The sequence below is a fragment of the Zootoca vivipara genome, chromosome 7 (assembly GCF_963506605.1).
Source record: "Zootoca vivipara chromosome 7, rZooViv1.1, whole genome shotgun sequence".
NCBI classification, from domain to species: domain Eukaryota; kingdom Metazoa; phylum Chordata; class Lepidosauria; order Squamata; family Lacertidae; genus Zootoca; species Zootoca vivipara.
The window spans coordinates 21,051,946-21,068,527 of NC_083282.1; the positions used below are offsets into that span (position 1 = coordinate 21,051,946).

At 38.5% G+C, this 16,582-nt stretch overlaps 1 protein-coding gene across 2 annotated transcripts in view; it reads left to right on the forward strand.

Annotated features, from left to right (window-relative positions):
* Positions 1-16,582, forward strand: part of SLC44A3 (solute carrier family 44 member 3) — a 37,100-nt gene that overhangs the window by 18,492 nt on the left and 2,026 nt on the right. Inside the window, exons 11-15 of one of the 2 annotated variants that reach the window (XM_060276721.1) lie at positions 4,878-5,034; positions 7,749-7,832; positions 11,880-12,017; positions 13,026-13,262; positions 15,508-15,655. In XM_060276721.1, the coding sequence (XP_060132704.1) occupies positions 4,878-5,034; positions 7,749-7,832; positions 11,880-12,017; positions 13,026-13,262; positions 15,508-15,618 (727 nt within the window). In that variant the 3' untranslated portion in view covers positions 15,619-15,655. The remainder of the gene's footprint in view (positions 1-4,877; positions 5,035-7,748; positions 7,833-11,879; positions 12,018-13,025; positions 13,263-15,507; positions 15,656-16,582) is intronic. The other variant, XM_035121916.2, reaches the window with a different exon arrangement.

Here is a 16,582-nt window from a genome sequence, read left to right on the forward strand (position 1 = left end):
TACATTCATAAACTTTCATTTTCTACATGCCATACATAATACTGCTCTTCTGGCAAAGTGATATGTTCTCAGCTGTCTGAATTAATTTAGATCCCATATGGGGGTAACTTGTGCAAGCAATTTTTCATACTTGAAAAACCTGTCTGGCTTGTGCAAGCTTGTCTCTATGCGTGAGGCTGATTTGTTGGGTTATGCCCATTGTCAGTTTCACTTTACATATGATTCATTCTTTAAATTTTGAATGTTCCCAAATGTTACAGTGGTGTGCTTGCTGCTTTTTTAAAAATCCCCACTCATATAATAGAATGCGTGCTCATTTGAGGAATGTTGCCTTTGGGAAGAAAGAATGCTACTAGCATTCTCAGTTGTGGAGTAAGGTTGAGAATTGTAGATGGTTTTTAGAATGTTCTTGGAGGTATTTGTATTCATAGGAGTTCTTCCAGCAAGTTTTTCTCCTTAGGAAAATCACTCTGTTCTGATTTCAGTAAGAATTTGTTTCAAAATATCACATTTGTCTCTCTACACCATATGTACTGGTCTTACATCATGCTGTAGGTGACAAACTGGGCCACTAGGGGGCACAAGAGGCACATAGACTGAGCCAAGGCTCTGAATCCACCTCAGAGCCCAAATGGGTCACCTCACAATATTTTTCAAACTTGGGTCTCCAGCTGTTTTTGGACCACAACTCCCATCGTCTCTGACCACTGGTCATGCTAGCTAGGGATGATAGGAGTTGTAGTCCAACAGCAGCTGGGGATCCGAATTTGAGAAACACTGCCTCAGGGGACATGCCAAGAGGATTCCCCCTCCCTCCCTAGCACCAAGGGAAGATTTTTCTTGCAGATGAGACAGAGAGGAAGAGAGAGAAAATAAACAAATAAAATTGTCCTTTTGGGAAAACAATGGGTAGGAGAGAGTGTGAATTATTATGACTCTTTGGGGTTTTTTAGAAGTTAAGGAAGAAAGAACACACGGTGGTATTTTGGGAGAGAAACTGAAGCAGTGAGAGGGAAGATTTTGTAGTCCATCACCAGCCCACAGCACTTTCACTTGTAAACCATGATTTAGCAAACTAGGTGATATAGAAATGACTATTAAAATTTCTAACACTGTTGTTATATTATTCCATTCATCCATCCATCCATCCATCCAATTTGACCCGAGTTAATAGTATAGGTCAGGGTTGACTTAATTCATGCAAGCTAGAGATATTGATCTCACCAGTATTTTCCCAAGGGTAACAAGCATGCCTTCTCTCCTCGCACTCTCCCCTTCTGATATAGTGCACCACTGTGACCTTCAGAATGGCTTTGTTCCTTTGGCATTCCTTTGGCACATCTCTCAAATCAAGAGCCATCAGATGAGAGTTGGTGTTTGTCTGCTCTACACCATTTTCTCTTTTATAATGCTAGATGATGTATGTCAGCATTGAAATTCATGTATTTACCGAGGGAAATGAGCCACCCTACAGTGTTGGTCTCTCTTCCTATGATTTGCTTTGCCAGCACATAGTAGTAGTTAAACCAATGCAGCGGACTAATGTGTGTAGAAAGATGAAGCAAGAATGCTATCACACGCTTTGGGGCAGTAGTACGGTATGTCACAAGAGCTTTGTTTATCACATTGCATGCAGAGCCTTTCCTTTTAGCTAGTAAGCATTTACAGGAAATAGAGCAGCCTTTACCTCAGCAAACCTGCTTCCTCACTACACAAAGCAATCTATTAGGCACTTTGCAGTCTCTCCATAAGCGGAATTAAAAGTGGGGAGGGTGGGGAGTTGTTTCAGCTGGATTAGCTTTACAGGGGTCATCTGTTTGACCTGAAACGATACTTTGCTTTATTTTATTTTAGATAAAAGATGCATTCTTTAGAGCTGTTAATAATTTAATAATAGACAGCTTCCTCTAACACCTACTCTTTCATGATTTGTGAAAGCAGAACTCAGTATTTTGAAATCTGCCTTTAAAAAGGACTTCATACTGAAAGGTTGCATTTTAAGCTTTCAATTTATGGTGAGTAAGGATGCAAATTTGGTACCTTTAAATGAGTGGCAGCGCAGCTGAGTGACTAATAAGTGGGTATGGGTTGAAATCCCCACTCAGGCCTAATTTCATTGGTTGACACTGGGAAAGTCTGTAAAAATGGTAATGATACTCTTGCTGTTATTTCACGTTTACTGTATTTCGAATCTGAAATATATAGAAGGCATCAAAGGATTGTTGGAGGTAATAGTAGTGGGAAGGAGATGCATTGTTTGCTTCTCTTTCCACTAAAAAATACAGTGCCTGAAAAGTGCTTGACCATATCATAAGATTGTAAAGTTTTCTGGTGCTATGGAATGAGATACCTCATACTTTTATTTCACAGAGGAAAGGGTGCTTCATTTCACAAATATTTAAATATATTTTTATTACATAGACAAATTACGTAGTCAGTTTTGTGAGTGTAGATTATTTTATTTACTCTATAACAGCACAAGGAACAGGGCACAAGCCACAATGAAACTATCTCAGCAAGCAGGAATTCAGCTCAGAAAATTCATGCTGTAAAAGTGTCTGCAACAGCATCAGGGGTACCTTCTTCTCTTAAGAGTCCTCTTAACAGCCGTGTGGTACCGCCCAGTTGAACTTAGCCCAAGGTATCGTCACTGCCCAGTACTAACTCGGCATTCTTATTAGATGACTTCGATTTTTTTCTCTGCAGTTGAGTGAGGTTGTTTGGGTTGATATACCAGTTGATGACATTTTCTGAGCCATATTAGCTCTACCAGCTGTCTCTTATCTTGCATCTTTTGCATTTTTGGTTCGATCTTAGATAAAAGGAAAGTTCTTTGTTCTGTTTTTTGACCTGCTTAGAGCCCATAAAGCCGCGAAACATTATCAGAGCCTGTTCTCTTCAGTTTTCCTTGGCTGGAACCAGGCAGTTGAAGAATTTGTTATAGACTTATCCAAACACACTTCAAAATTTACCATTTGACTACATTAATGAACACACTTTAGGTAATCTTACAAGTAAAAGGTAAATCATACGAATACAATTCCTTCTTGTGCTTTCAGTAAGAAATTATTAATAAATGCATAATCCTTGCCTTTTTGCATGTCATATACTTGGTTAATATATTTTAAAAATATATTATGCAGTTGTATTTTCTCTAGGTGTTTCACATGTAAGCATTTATGAAGAGACATTTGAATAAGCTAAATTCAAACCGAGATAAAGATCTATTTCAGAAACATAAGAATGATGACTTTTAGAAAGTATGTCAATGTACTTATTTTACATAGAAATCCAGCACATATCCCCAAACTGTTCCCCTGGCCTGAATAACTGAAATGAATGCATACCACTTTCCTGGTATTTCCTATTGAAAATAATGTGGTACATGCATATATAAATATAGCCTTATAGCTGTAGTGTAGCTATTACTGTGGAAAGGCTGTAGGGATTGTATTACTGTGATACCTACCTAGGCTAACGTGGCTATGTCTATTTAAATTCCTGCTTAGGTGAAGATTTAATAAAAAATATATTTACAGAACTTCAGTTTCATACTTCACCCGTTGGCTCTTGTTCTTTTGCAAACACTGATCCTATTTTGTAAAGGTCATGGCAGAAAACACTTGAAAGAGTGAACATTTTAAAGTGTGATTCTCATTTCATTCATTCTTGAGGCTTGTTTTGGATTCATATTAATGCAAGCTTGAACTCAAATAATATTTGAGAAGTTCCGTTAAAATTATGTCCTGTGATTCCTATTAAGCTCACCTTCAAAAGCCAGCTCACAGAAATCTATCGTTTGGTATCCCCGCCTCCATCCAATAGAATGTTACTGTCAATCCTGAGCAGTAAAGTCCTCATTTCACCATTAGCAGTACCGCATACCAGTTTTATCGGTTTTTGGAAAGGAGGCCAAATCTTATATTTAATAACTGAAGAGAAGAAGAATTAGAGTTTATAATGAAATGGCAAATAGGGATTAATCAGAATAGTGTAGTGGGAAAGAGATTAATTTAAAATTGTATACCACAAATTTCATATCGGCTTTTCCCTGTTTAGAGGTATTTTAAAATCTTTTAAATCTTCTCCAGTTTTTAATTATTTGTTTACTTACAATAATTAGACTGCTAATAAAAAATGTTTCCAAGCGGGACACAGCATATTAAAAACAGGATAAAATTAACAAATCTAAAGGTCCTATAGAATAAAATCAAAAGCAGAAGCACTATTCCCTGAAGGTTTGCCTGAATAAAAGTGTTTTTAATATGCCATTGGCAGTTGTAGCATATCAGGAGATAGTGTGTGCCATAACATTGAATGGCCTCTTAAGAATATTTCTCAAACAAACCTTGGAAAGCATGTGTCCTTATCTATACATATGTGGGTTTCTGGTCTCACTGGGGGCCACACCAGATCTGTGTACTCAAAGGATGGGTTCTCCTGTGCTCATCAGATCAAGGAAAGTGGTGACCATGCAAATTTCCCCCGGCTCTACTAAGCATGTGAAACTGCATTTTCATTCAGGGAATTTCCTAAATGTGTGTAAAGATTAATTTCCATAGAGTATTCCATACTGTATTATTCAGAGAATAGGATTGGATATCACAGTTGTTTTGAGTGGTTTGTAGCCCCCAGCACTGTCACATACATAGTGGAGCTTCTGGAATGACAGGGTTGAGGGCACGTAAATTATAATGGCCTTAAATATATTTGCATCCATTTTGATGGCACGTGGGCTCAGTTCAGTTTTTCAAAGGTCAGTAGATACAGCATTTCAGTCATAATTGGTTAACAAACTATGAGATGCCAATCCTAATAGCTATATTGTGTTTCATTTTATTATCTGTGTAGTTTCACATGTTTGTTTTTCATTCTAGAAATAAAAGTAAACCACCAAGTCATCCAGTCCTGTCTTCCATATCAATTCTTTTTTGTTATCATCTGGGAACAGTTGTGAAAGGGTCCTTTTTAATCACAATAATGAGAATCCCAAGGATTATTCTATTGTCAATTTATAGCATCCTGGAAAAAAAGGTAGGCTTGTACTTTAGTTTTGTAATGCCATCATATAGCAGTTAATGCATCAAGGAGCAGAAAGAAATGATATCTGAGCATCATTTCCCTCTCTTGTATTTATTTTTTACTTACTTATTTATTGAGCTTTATAGCTCAATATCATCCCGATTCCAAATGTTCACTGCAGGTTACAAAGTTCAAGACACAACATTTCCATTGTGCAGTCTGAAACGTCTCCACCCCTTGATGGCTTACCTATAACCTAAGGATGAGGAACCTCTGACTTGTGTGCCTAATTAGTTCCCCACCCCTGCCTTCACCAGTGTGGTGTGGTTAAGAGCAGTGGATTCGTAATCTTGTGAACCGAGTTCGCGGTTCCGCTCTTCCACATGCAGCTGCTGGGTGACCTAGGGCTAGTCACACTTCTCTGAAGTCTCTCAGCCTCACTCACCTCACAGAGTGTTTGTTATGGGGAGGAAGGGAAAGGAGAATGTTAGCCGCTTTGAGACTCCTTAGGGTAGTATAAAGCGGGATATCAAATCCAAACTCCTCCTCCTCTTCTTCTGGAAACCTAAACAGACAGATTTTGACAAAAGAAGTATTTGGGGTTTCATGGATTAAAACTGGAAGCTTGAATTACGACTGTGAGATAGTATGGAGCTAGTGGAATTATAAACACTAAAGAAATTCATTTTCCTCACACACCCTCTTTATGCATTGAGCTGCCACATTCTGAAGAAGCTAAAGCTTCTGAATAGTTTACAAGCACAATACCGTTTTGAATGTTGAGGATTGATCAGGAAAAGGCTGATGGCACAAATCAAGAAAAGTCAATGCTTGTTACAGGAATTCTAGATTTGATTTCTAATTCCCAGCAATTTTTTTTTTAAAAAAAGCTGAATCCTTTAAACATTTTATTTACATGAAAATAATTAAAAATTGTGTTCTGCTCATCTCTGTCACATAATGTAGTTATTAAAAGAGCTTTTCTAGCTTTTATTTTCCTCTTCTAAAGAAGAATAAATAGTATTGAATGGTGGTGGCTTTTGTGATCTGTGCAGAGTGTTGTGATAATGTATAGCAATACATTGGAGACCACTGCATTAATTGTAAGACTAAGTTTCCCTGAAAGCCTGTGTTATGGGAATTTGATCTACAAATGAAGCAGACAGGATGCTGCTAAAACGTCTGGATCATACCAATGTTTCAGTAAAAGTTTTAGTTTTACTGAATGTTCTACTTTGCACTGAGACTCTGTTTTCATGTATCAATCCCAAGAACATAACAGGCTAATACGCTGCTGCTAGTAGTAGTAGTAGTAGTAGTAGTAGTATAAACATTTCTCTACTGCCTATCTGAAGATCACATCCAAAATTATGTTTCTTATGGTCCATAGAGCTTCATGGACTGTATAACTGTCCTACAGGTTTTGCAGTTGCAACAGCTTTCTGTTGGAATTCCCACCCCCTTAAGAAAGAAGACAATATGGGGAAGCAGTTTTCAGGTGTCAAGTTGTGAACTATATTGGCTAAACATACACCATTAAGCCTTTCTGTTTCTCTATTTTCTAAGCAGATGGAAGCTTAAGCAAAACTATTCACAGGCCTGATCTACATGTCTTGTTAAGACACAGTTTGTCTTAAACCATAGTATAATTGTGAATGTGCCTCCCCCTCATACACAGTGCCTGCATTGTTTCGAGGAAGCCATAATATGGCCTGTCATGTTGTCCGAACCCAAACCATGGTATGTCTGTTTCAGACAAAACACAATAAATACGTCAGGATTAAACCAAGAACATAACACAACAGAGGTGGTAACTGCATAGCTGATGCAGAAGTATTTCACACTGCTTTGTGACAATGGGGGTCCTGGAATAGGAAAAACTTAATTTGGAGCAGTTCTTTTGATTATTGGGACCCAGGTGGCTCTGTGGGTTAAACCACTGAGCCTAGGGCTTGCTGATCAGAAGGTCAGCGGTTCGAATCCCTGTAACGGGGTGAGCTCCCGTTGCTCAGTCCCAGCTCCTGCCAACCTAGCAGTTCGAAAGCATGTCAAAGTGCAAGTAGATAAATAGGAACCGCTATAGCGGGAAGGTAAACGGCGTTTCCATGTGCTGCTCTGGTTCGCCAGAAATGGCTTTGTCATGCTGGCCACATGACCTGAAAGCTATACGCCAGCTCCCTTGGCCAATAATGCGAGATGAGCGCGCAACCCCAGAGTCGGTCACGACTGGACCTAATGGTCAGGGGTCCCTTTACCTTTACTATAAACAGAACAAGATAAGCAGGATAAAATGCCAGTGAACATGGGGGGCGTGGGCGTTCCTACTTCCACAAGTTCACCAGGAACCTTTAGTAGAATGTGTCAGCTGCTGCGAGATGAGCGCGCAACCCCAGAGTCGGTCACGACTGGACCTAATGGTCAGGGGTCCCTTTACCTTTACCTTTTGATTATACACATTTTGTGTTACCAAATGTAATCTGTCTTTAAAATGCAGTTGTCACAGTCTAGCAGTTTCTTGTGCATACAGAAACTTCTGCCAAATGAAGATCCAAAGTGCAACCATTCCCCTAAATATTCCATATCTGGGGGAAATGATCTCACATACTACTTCTGCACACATGGAAGCATGGGATGCACTATGATTTCACAACACGTAAATATAAAACACTAGCTTTGCAAATATGTTTCTAGCTTTGACAACTAATTAGTGCTGTTTCCCACTGCAGAAGAATACATGTGCAAGATGCATATTCAAATGCTGCTGTTACTGTTTCTGGTGCCTAGAAAGAAGCCTAAGATGCTTAAACCAGGTATGTTATATCAGGTGAAGTTATGTATAGATACTTGATTCCTTTAGTGGGGGGAAATCAGAATGAAAATGGAGGTTCTTTACAAAAATACTTCAAAAGTTACTTTAATTTTTACTTGCTCAGTTTAGCATTGGTTCAGAAATGCTACCGTAATTCTGTTGGTCACTATCACAGCTGTATACCGTGACTGGCACAAAAATAAGCATTATCTACTACTATGGTCTTTGAGGAGTAAACAATTGTGTGCTTGGTTGATGCTACCACATGAGATTTTTGTGCATGCTTCTCTATCCTTAAGAGTCCGCTGGCTCTCAAAGCAGCTTCAAAACAGATTAGTTAGAGATATGAAAAGTAGTTTATACTTATCAGCAATCTCTAGCTTCATATATCCTTCTTGTTTTTTACTATGTTAAATCTTTGAGGATATAAGTTATGAATGGGTGTTTATAGGATTACTGGGTGGTTTTGCTAATTAAAATTATGCTTGAAATTATTATATGGAATGTTTTCTTAATGTTTCCTTGACACAATTATTTTGTGGAGTTACATAACTTCTCTTATCTATTTTGGGCTTTTAAAAAAAGAAATGTTAAATATTGTATAATTAATAATCTGTGTAAATGCAAAATTGTAATTTCATGAATTCAGTCTGCTAGTCATACAAAATATTTAGTATCCTATTTTTGATGGTTTTAAGAAAGAACAATTAAGTCTAATCAGAAACATCTGTAGGAAGATGCATTTTTCCTTATAATAAGTTTCCTAGTTTTCCTCTAATTACCACCCCATTTTTTCATACCTTACTGTTGTGGGTTTTTTTTCCTTGTGTTTTTTTTTTTTTGCAGTAGTGATAAATTGAGGTTAGGAATTGTAGTTTGAAGGATCTGGAGGCAGCATGCTGATGAAAGCTGCACATGGATATGACTGTCTCATTAAATAATTAAGCAATTAAGCAATTTTTATTCTCTCTCTCCTTCAGCAAACCTGGTCTCATGGCAGCTACACACAACCCTGTAAAATAGGTTAGGCTGAGAGAGAGTGGCTAGCTAAAGGCCTCTGGAGTTTTCAGCCTAGGTCTTCCTAATCCACACTGTGCTATTGATTAAAGTTTATGTAGATGTTCCACAGGTAAATAATTTGTTTCATTTATTTATTTTATAAAAATAAATAAATTATATACTGCCCTATACCCGCAGGTCTCAGGGCAGTTCACAGAACAAAATCAGTATATAAAACCACAAAATACATTATAATTAGTGTGGTTCTTTTATTCATTTGAAAAGTGATACTGCATTAGCCCTCTCAGGCCCCCCTTTTAAGGCAGTGTGTAGCCCATGGGTTCCATGTCAAAGTACTCTTGCAAAAGTTGAACTGTAGATGTTCTGCAAGTAAATAACTTGGTTTCATTGTAATCAGTGTGGTTCAGCTCATTCAGACACCCTTTTATTCCTATTCGTAGTCTGCCTACCTGTCATAAGTAGTCTCCCTATATCCAGGGACAATATACCACAGCTCCAGCATGGTACATCATTTATAATCCGTGTGCCATCTTAATGTACTATTATGTACCTGGGTTGGGGAAATTCTGTATGCGACATGGATTGAGACCAGCCAGATTGTATGAGCAAACCAAAGAAGCTAAATACAATCATGTCTGACCAGCTTGTTTTTGGCTTCTTTTAAAATAAGATTCTGTTGCTATGGCTCTCCTCTTTTCACTGAGCTCATTTTTAATAGAGTCCTGGAATGGAAGACTGAATTCAGCTTTTACACAAAGTTGCAATTATTCTTCAGAAGCAGGAAACTTTAGGGCTTGGACCTGTGCCACAGGGCTTTTCTCATGAAGCTAACAGGTCAGCTTTTCCAAGACCCTTGACATTCATTCTGTGTTGTGAAGTACAGAGGGATGTTTTTTCCCCCCCCAAGTACTTTTTTTTGTCTACTGTGCTATTTCAAAATATGTAAACAATCCCATTCCTTATTTATCTGTGAGAAATATAGTCTTTGGTTCCCAGGCACTGGAACATTTAGGGGCTGGATTTCTTGTAAAAGGGAGTTGTAGGATAATAACTTATTTATTTATCACCTTCCACACAGATCTCAAGGCGTTGTATGAAATGCAATAAAAAAGCTGAATAACACACACACCAATAAAACCCCAACACAGGAAATAACAGCAGATATATCAGAGATATTTCATCCAGCTAGGAAAGCTTCTTAGAACAAAACTGTCTTCAGTTGTTTCCAGAAAGTTCAGATAGTGAGCGTCTGTCATGTCTCGACAGGAGTGCTGGTCTGCAGAACAAGGCCCTGCTCTGAGTCTCGGTGGAGTGGGTTTCTGGTATCTTTAGAATTTGAAGGAAAAGCTATATTGTAGACCACAGTGACTTATTGGGTATATAAAGGATTAAGCAGTCTCTCAAATGCTTTGGGTGTAAGTGTAACTGAATAGTCTGTGTTCCAGACTTGCTAGTTTGTGCTACCGTTGCAATTTTCATTATCTTGGTCTATGGACTTGCGGTGAACATATGAACTAACAAAGGATTTAAGTCTTTAATAAAAACATGTTAAAGTTGTCAAAATGACAAAGAATCTTGTGTTATGTTAAGGACTAACAAATTGTTTTATTTGCTAGGCTTGTTAGTTGCTTGTTACACAGAGGTATCCAAGAGACTTAAAACATGTTTAAAAACATTATAATATTGACATATTCGTACTAAAATGCATGCAATTTATAGGAAAGCTACAACAACATCCCTCCATATCAGCTGCAGGAAGCTGTGGCAGCACAGTAAAAGCAAATACATCATCATAATAGTCCATCAACAGCCTGGTGGGGGAGGAGTGAGTTACGTTTTTACCAGGCACCATAACTATGTCAGTGAAGGTACCAGGCAGATCTCAATAGGGAGAATGTTCCGCAGATGGGGGCTACAACTGTAAAGGCTTAAGTTTTCATGGATTTCATTTCACCTGATATAAGTCCACAGAAACATATTTCAAAATAAATAGTCTATATTTAAAGTGCCACAAGGATCTTAGGTTTTTTTGCTGCAACCGATGAACTCTTGTCACCCCTTTGGAAATTGCTAAAGTAGTCAGTTACCAATAGAATTCATGTTTGCAAGTTACGTTTCGTTTGATTTTTCTTTCACCTCCACTGCTATATTAAATTATGTGCAATGATGTACACTCATTAAATCAGAGTCCAAAACATTCCTAATTATGAAAAGAAAATTCAAATTTGGGGCATAAATCTTAGTCTGAGTGAAACTCTTCAGCAAATGCTGAGGAATTTTTCAGTTTCAAAAAAGCAAACTAACTGGAATGTATTCAAAACCCAAATAAAAATGGAAAACTATAAATTCTTTTGGCAGAATGACTTTGCTTACTGCTAATCTCTGTTAAGAATGCCAATATGAAATGACTTTTTTAAAAAAATAGTTCAAGAATGATGTAATCCATTTTCTTTTTCTCTAAACAAAATACGACTGCTTTCATACTGCTGAAAAGAATAATTGTATACAGTTTCACACATTCCTCTTTCATTTACATACCCACTTTATACTTCAGTAACTAAATCCTTGAGGAATGCAGGGCATTGATCTTCAGAGATTTAAAGAAAACTGTTTAATTTGTGGTAAGACGTTTAGCTGTATTTTTTAAACTTTGTTAACCATTTCTGTTAAGAAGTTCTATGGTTTTTGAAAATTAGGTTCAAAGATTATGCAAGATAATAATAATAATAATAATAATAATAATAATAATAATAATAATAATAATAATTTATTTATACCCCGCCCATCTGGCCGGGTTCCCCCAGCCACTCTGGGCGGCTTCCAACAAAATATTTCATAGAATTATGGAATACTTTTGTCAGACCTGGTTTTGAAGTAACTTTGGCTAAGGTAAGATTTCTACCTTCTACAATTGTATTGTATTATAAAATGAATAAAAATTTCATTAAAAAAAGCTTTCTACCTTCTGCTTTTCCTTCTCCTTCCTTCCTTTTTTTAAAAACTGAACCAATTTACATTCTAATTACAGAATGCATACATAGCAACAGTCATAAATGGGACATACTTTTGGACCTCAACAGAAGATGCTGCTGTTATGTTATCAAAGAGTTCAGCTAATGCCACAGCAATCAGCTGCTTCAGTGACTTCGTTATATTTCTAGGAAAGGTAAAACCTTATCACTGTGCCATTGATTATTAACTGAAAATACTGTCTCGTCAATATTTTGTATAACAATGGAATTCAAAAAATCTCAAAGCTCAATTCTCCTCTCATGGCAATCAATATTGCTCCTTACTTGAAATCTCCCCTAATCAGTAAAGCATAATATATGGAAATAAACTAGGATTCATGAGTGATGTTTATAGAGAAGTAACAAAATTTGAAATTTTTGAGTAAATAGGGAAATCCTGTTTGAGTTGGGTTGGGCATTCTGCAATATTATGACTTGGCATTACAGTATATGAGTTTGAGTTGCAGTGCCTCTCCTTTGCATCCTCCCCGACTTCCTATTTTGTGTGAGTCAGAAGGGCAAGAAGAAAACTCATATCCCACCTGAGGACATCTTAGGAATGCCTTATAGATAAGACCAGTGTTGCATCCCCAAACTTCGGCCCTCCAGATGTTTTGGACTACAATTCCCATCATCCCTGACCACTGGTCCTCTTAGCTAGGGATCATGGGAGTTGTAGGCCAAAACATCTGGAGGGCCGCAGTTTGGGGATGCCTGGATAAGACCAATGGTCCCTTTGTGCACACTGTAGTTTCTCCAATCCTTTTGTAGTAGCAAGCTGTGAATTGCTGTGATGTTATAACTCAGAGGGAATCAGGCTGCACAAGGAGAGGAAGGGGATAATCGCACAAGCATGAGGCTTGTTCTTGTAATGCCAAACCATAATTTGGCCATTACATCTGAAGCAAGCATTGGAAAATGGTGCTGCTTTCCTCAATCAGTTTATAGTCTTAATTTAAGATAATATACAGATAAGAAATAAAAAGAACAAAGCAAACAATGTTGCAAGCAGAGGGAAGGTTTGAAATAAGACATTCGCTGTGATCTTTTGAATGCAATAATGTCTGAATGCTAAATACACTTAAATGTTTTGGTCATCTTTGGTGAGTGAAGTCTGCAATAGCTTCTTCTGAAATACAGTCTCTACATTTATTTTCATACAGGTGTTTGTGATATGTTTCACAGTTTTTGGAGGTTTGATGGCATTTAACTACAACCGTGAATTACACGTTTGGGTAGTTCCACTGCTTCTGATTGCTTTTTTGGCTTATCTCATCGCCCACAACTTCTTATCAGTATTCCAGACAATAGTGGATGCCCTATTGCTTTGCTTTGCTGTTGATAGAGAAACAAATGATGGATCTGCAGAGAAGCCTTACTTCATGGACCAAGAATTTATGGTAAGCAGTTACAGACAAAACTATAGCTTGGGCAAGTAAGCAGGCACTTCTGTGGGTCTATTCACACCGGGATGATCTTTGCCATGTCCTTGGCCACAGAGGTGGAGATGATTGATCAGCCTGGTCTGTGTCACCTTCCTGGGGTTGGGGAGAGCTTCACTTAGAGGAGATGGAATTGAAGTTGTATCAGTGGTTCTGCCTCTGCCTTAAGGCTATCCAATAACAGTGAGGTGGACTCTCTTCAGGCAACCCTCCCCAGCATCCAGATCAGCTCCTTCCAGACAGGGTCCAACTCCACATTCTCACTCCAGTCCTTTGAGCAGCCCTGCCAACAAGTCTCTACAGGGCTTATGACACAATCAGATTGGGCTTACATCCAGTATGTGTGTGTAGGATTACTGTCTTAATACGATGTGCAGTACAATCTGGTGTACGTTTACTCAGGTAATCCCTATTATGCTCAGTGGGTTTTACTCCCAGGGTTACAGCCTTAAACAATTCCTTCTATTGTTGACCGCCTCCTGTGATGTATGTATGATGCTTTTAGGGTGGTCTTTGGCTAAGGGGTTGGGCACTTTCAGAAGTCTTTAAAGGTTCCTGCACACTTGGTTCTTGGTCTCTCTTACCTCCGTGCAAGAAGGGGAGAGAACTCTGTTGCAACAGAAAAATAAACATATGCCTTGCTTTCACTGCATCCTGCCTCCACCTATTCATCTCTGACCAATCATGGACTTGGGGAACTCAGTCCCTTGGGGAGTTGGGCAGCAAAAGTCAACCTCCCCCCCCCCATTTTTCTACAACACAGCTTAAGGTATAAAAGCTAACAACATAATCCAACCAGTTCTAGTTTGGTTCCCATCCTCTTTGATAAGTTCAGGGGCAACACAGACTAAGGCAGAGGAAGCTGACAGCCACTGTCACCCATAAGACTGGTTGTAAGAAGGCAGGCAGGTGGGGACAGGCTGAGGCTGGTGGAACAGTGCCCCTTTTGCCCTAATCGACCAGTCTCCACTGCTTCAAGAACTATAGCTGTTCATGTACTTCAGGTAGCTTCCTCTGTTTCTGTACGTTTGACGCACAGAAAATTATCACCATCCAGGTGCCCTGTGGAACGCCCTCCCATCAGATGTCAAAGAGAAAAACAGCTACCAGATTTTTAGAAGACATCTGAAGGCAGCCCTGTTTAGGGAGGCTTTTGATGTTTAATAGATTATTTTATTTCATTTTTCTGTTGGAAGCCGCCCAGAGTGGCTGGGGAAACCCAGCCAGATGGGCGGGGTATAAATAAATAATAATAATAATAATAATAATAATAATAATAATAAATTTAACAGGAAACCAGACCCACTTAGTTCAGTGGGTCCTCCTGCTAATATCCTTAGCATTTCAGCCTTAAGTACCAATTCTATATGTTTGCACAGATAAAATCACATTAATTTTAATAGGAGTTCCTGATAATTGTGCTTAGGAGTACAGTTTTAATTATATATATTTAATATATAACAAAATTTCTTGATGTGAGAGTATGTAAGTGTTTGAGTAAAAAGTTGGTCTAGTAGAACATGAAATACAAGGCCAACAGAACAGCACTGATACTTTTCCTAACTGTTCATCTATCAAGAGGTCTAGAAAAGGACAACCAAATTGATCAAGGAGGTGGAGGAACTCCTTGATCACAACATTTGGGGCTTTCTAGTGTAGAGAAAAGGTGAGTTAAGGAGAGATGCAAGAGAGGTATAAATTTATGAAGTGAATAGAAAAACGTACTTTCTCCCTCATAACACTAAAACTCAGAAATATCCAATGAAGTTGAATATTGGAAATTTTAGGATGGAAAAAGTACTTCTTCACACTGTGCATATTTAAACCATGGAATTCACTTTGAGAATGTGAAAGGCTGCCTGGGTGGCTTTAAAAGATTAGACAAATGCATGGACAGTAAAGCTATATTCTGCCTCCACTGATGGAGGTAGCATGCCTTTGAATGCCAGCTGCTGGGAATCACTAGTGGGGAAAGTGCTATTGTGCTGAAGTCCTACCTTCAGACTTTGCATATGCATCTGGTTGGCCACTGTGACAACAGGATGCTAAAACAGATGGGCCATTAGCCTCATCCAGCAAGTGATTCTTATGTTTTAGCTTTGGCTAAAAAAAAAAAACAGAAGTGGGTTGTCAATCCTAATTTAATATTGACTAGATTTGAAATTTCTCAATAGCGTTCAATTGGTTGTTTTTTTCTTTGTAGAACTTTTTGGATCAGAGCAGCAAGTTTGCAGAGAACACACACAGAAATAAAAATACCCTTCTTAACAAGGAATATGGCACAGAACTTCAGCCTATGGTAAGAAACAAGTAAATGCCTGTGCCCCCTCTTTTACATGGGCGTCTTTAAGGTAGTGCAAAGATAAAGTATATGTCATTTCTCCTAAAAATGGTAGCAGCATCTTTAAAATGTTTCTGACATAATTTCACTCTAGTGTCCACTTAAAAAAATAGAATTTTTGAAACAAACTAGTGTATCTGTAGCATAAATGGCCTCGGTCCAGTATACCTGAAGGAGCGTCTCCACCCCCATTGTTCTGCCCGGGCACTGAGGTCCAGTACTGAGGGCCTTCTGACGGTTCGCTCGTTGCGAGAAGCCAAGTTGCAGGGAACCAGGCAGAGGGCCTTCTCGGTGGTGGCGCCTGCCCTGTGGAACGCCCTCCCATCAGATGTCAAAGAGAAAAACAGCTACCAGATTTTTAGAAGACATCTGAAGGCAGCCCTGTTTAGGGAGGCTTTTAATGTTTAATTATTTTATTTCATTTTTCTGTTGTAAGCCGCCCAGAGTGGCTGGGGAAACCCAGCCAGATGGGCGGGGTATAAATAATAAATTACTATTATTGACTTGAGTTTTTTAAAAAATGGTTTTTTCTGTGCATGGTTTTTACAGGAGCAGCTATCCTTTTCCTGCCAAAATAGTTTTTGCCAGGAAAGAAAATCTGCATATAGTGCTCATGTTGTAAGCCCTGACAGAGCTTAGGCTCTTGCATATTCCCCCCCCCCCAGAACTTTCTGGTGCATGGAAATAAAACCACACTTCCAGACTGCTTGAGTGGCTTAAGTTTATTGTGTTTATGAGTGGTTGTACTTGGCTTTCTCATTGTATGTGGGCATTTTTGCCAAAACAAAAGTCACACATACGCCATCAGAATAATCTGAAGTATTATTTCTACGCCAATCTTTCTCTTTTTATCTCTTCATATGCTTTGTGTTGCTCTACAGACTTTTTGTAGCATTATGACTAATCCTATGCATTTTTTCATTTTTCCTAACTATAG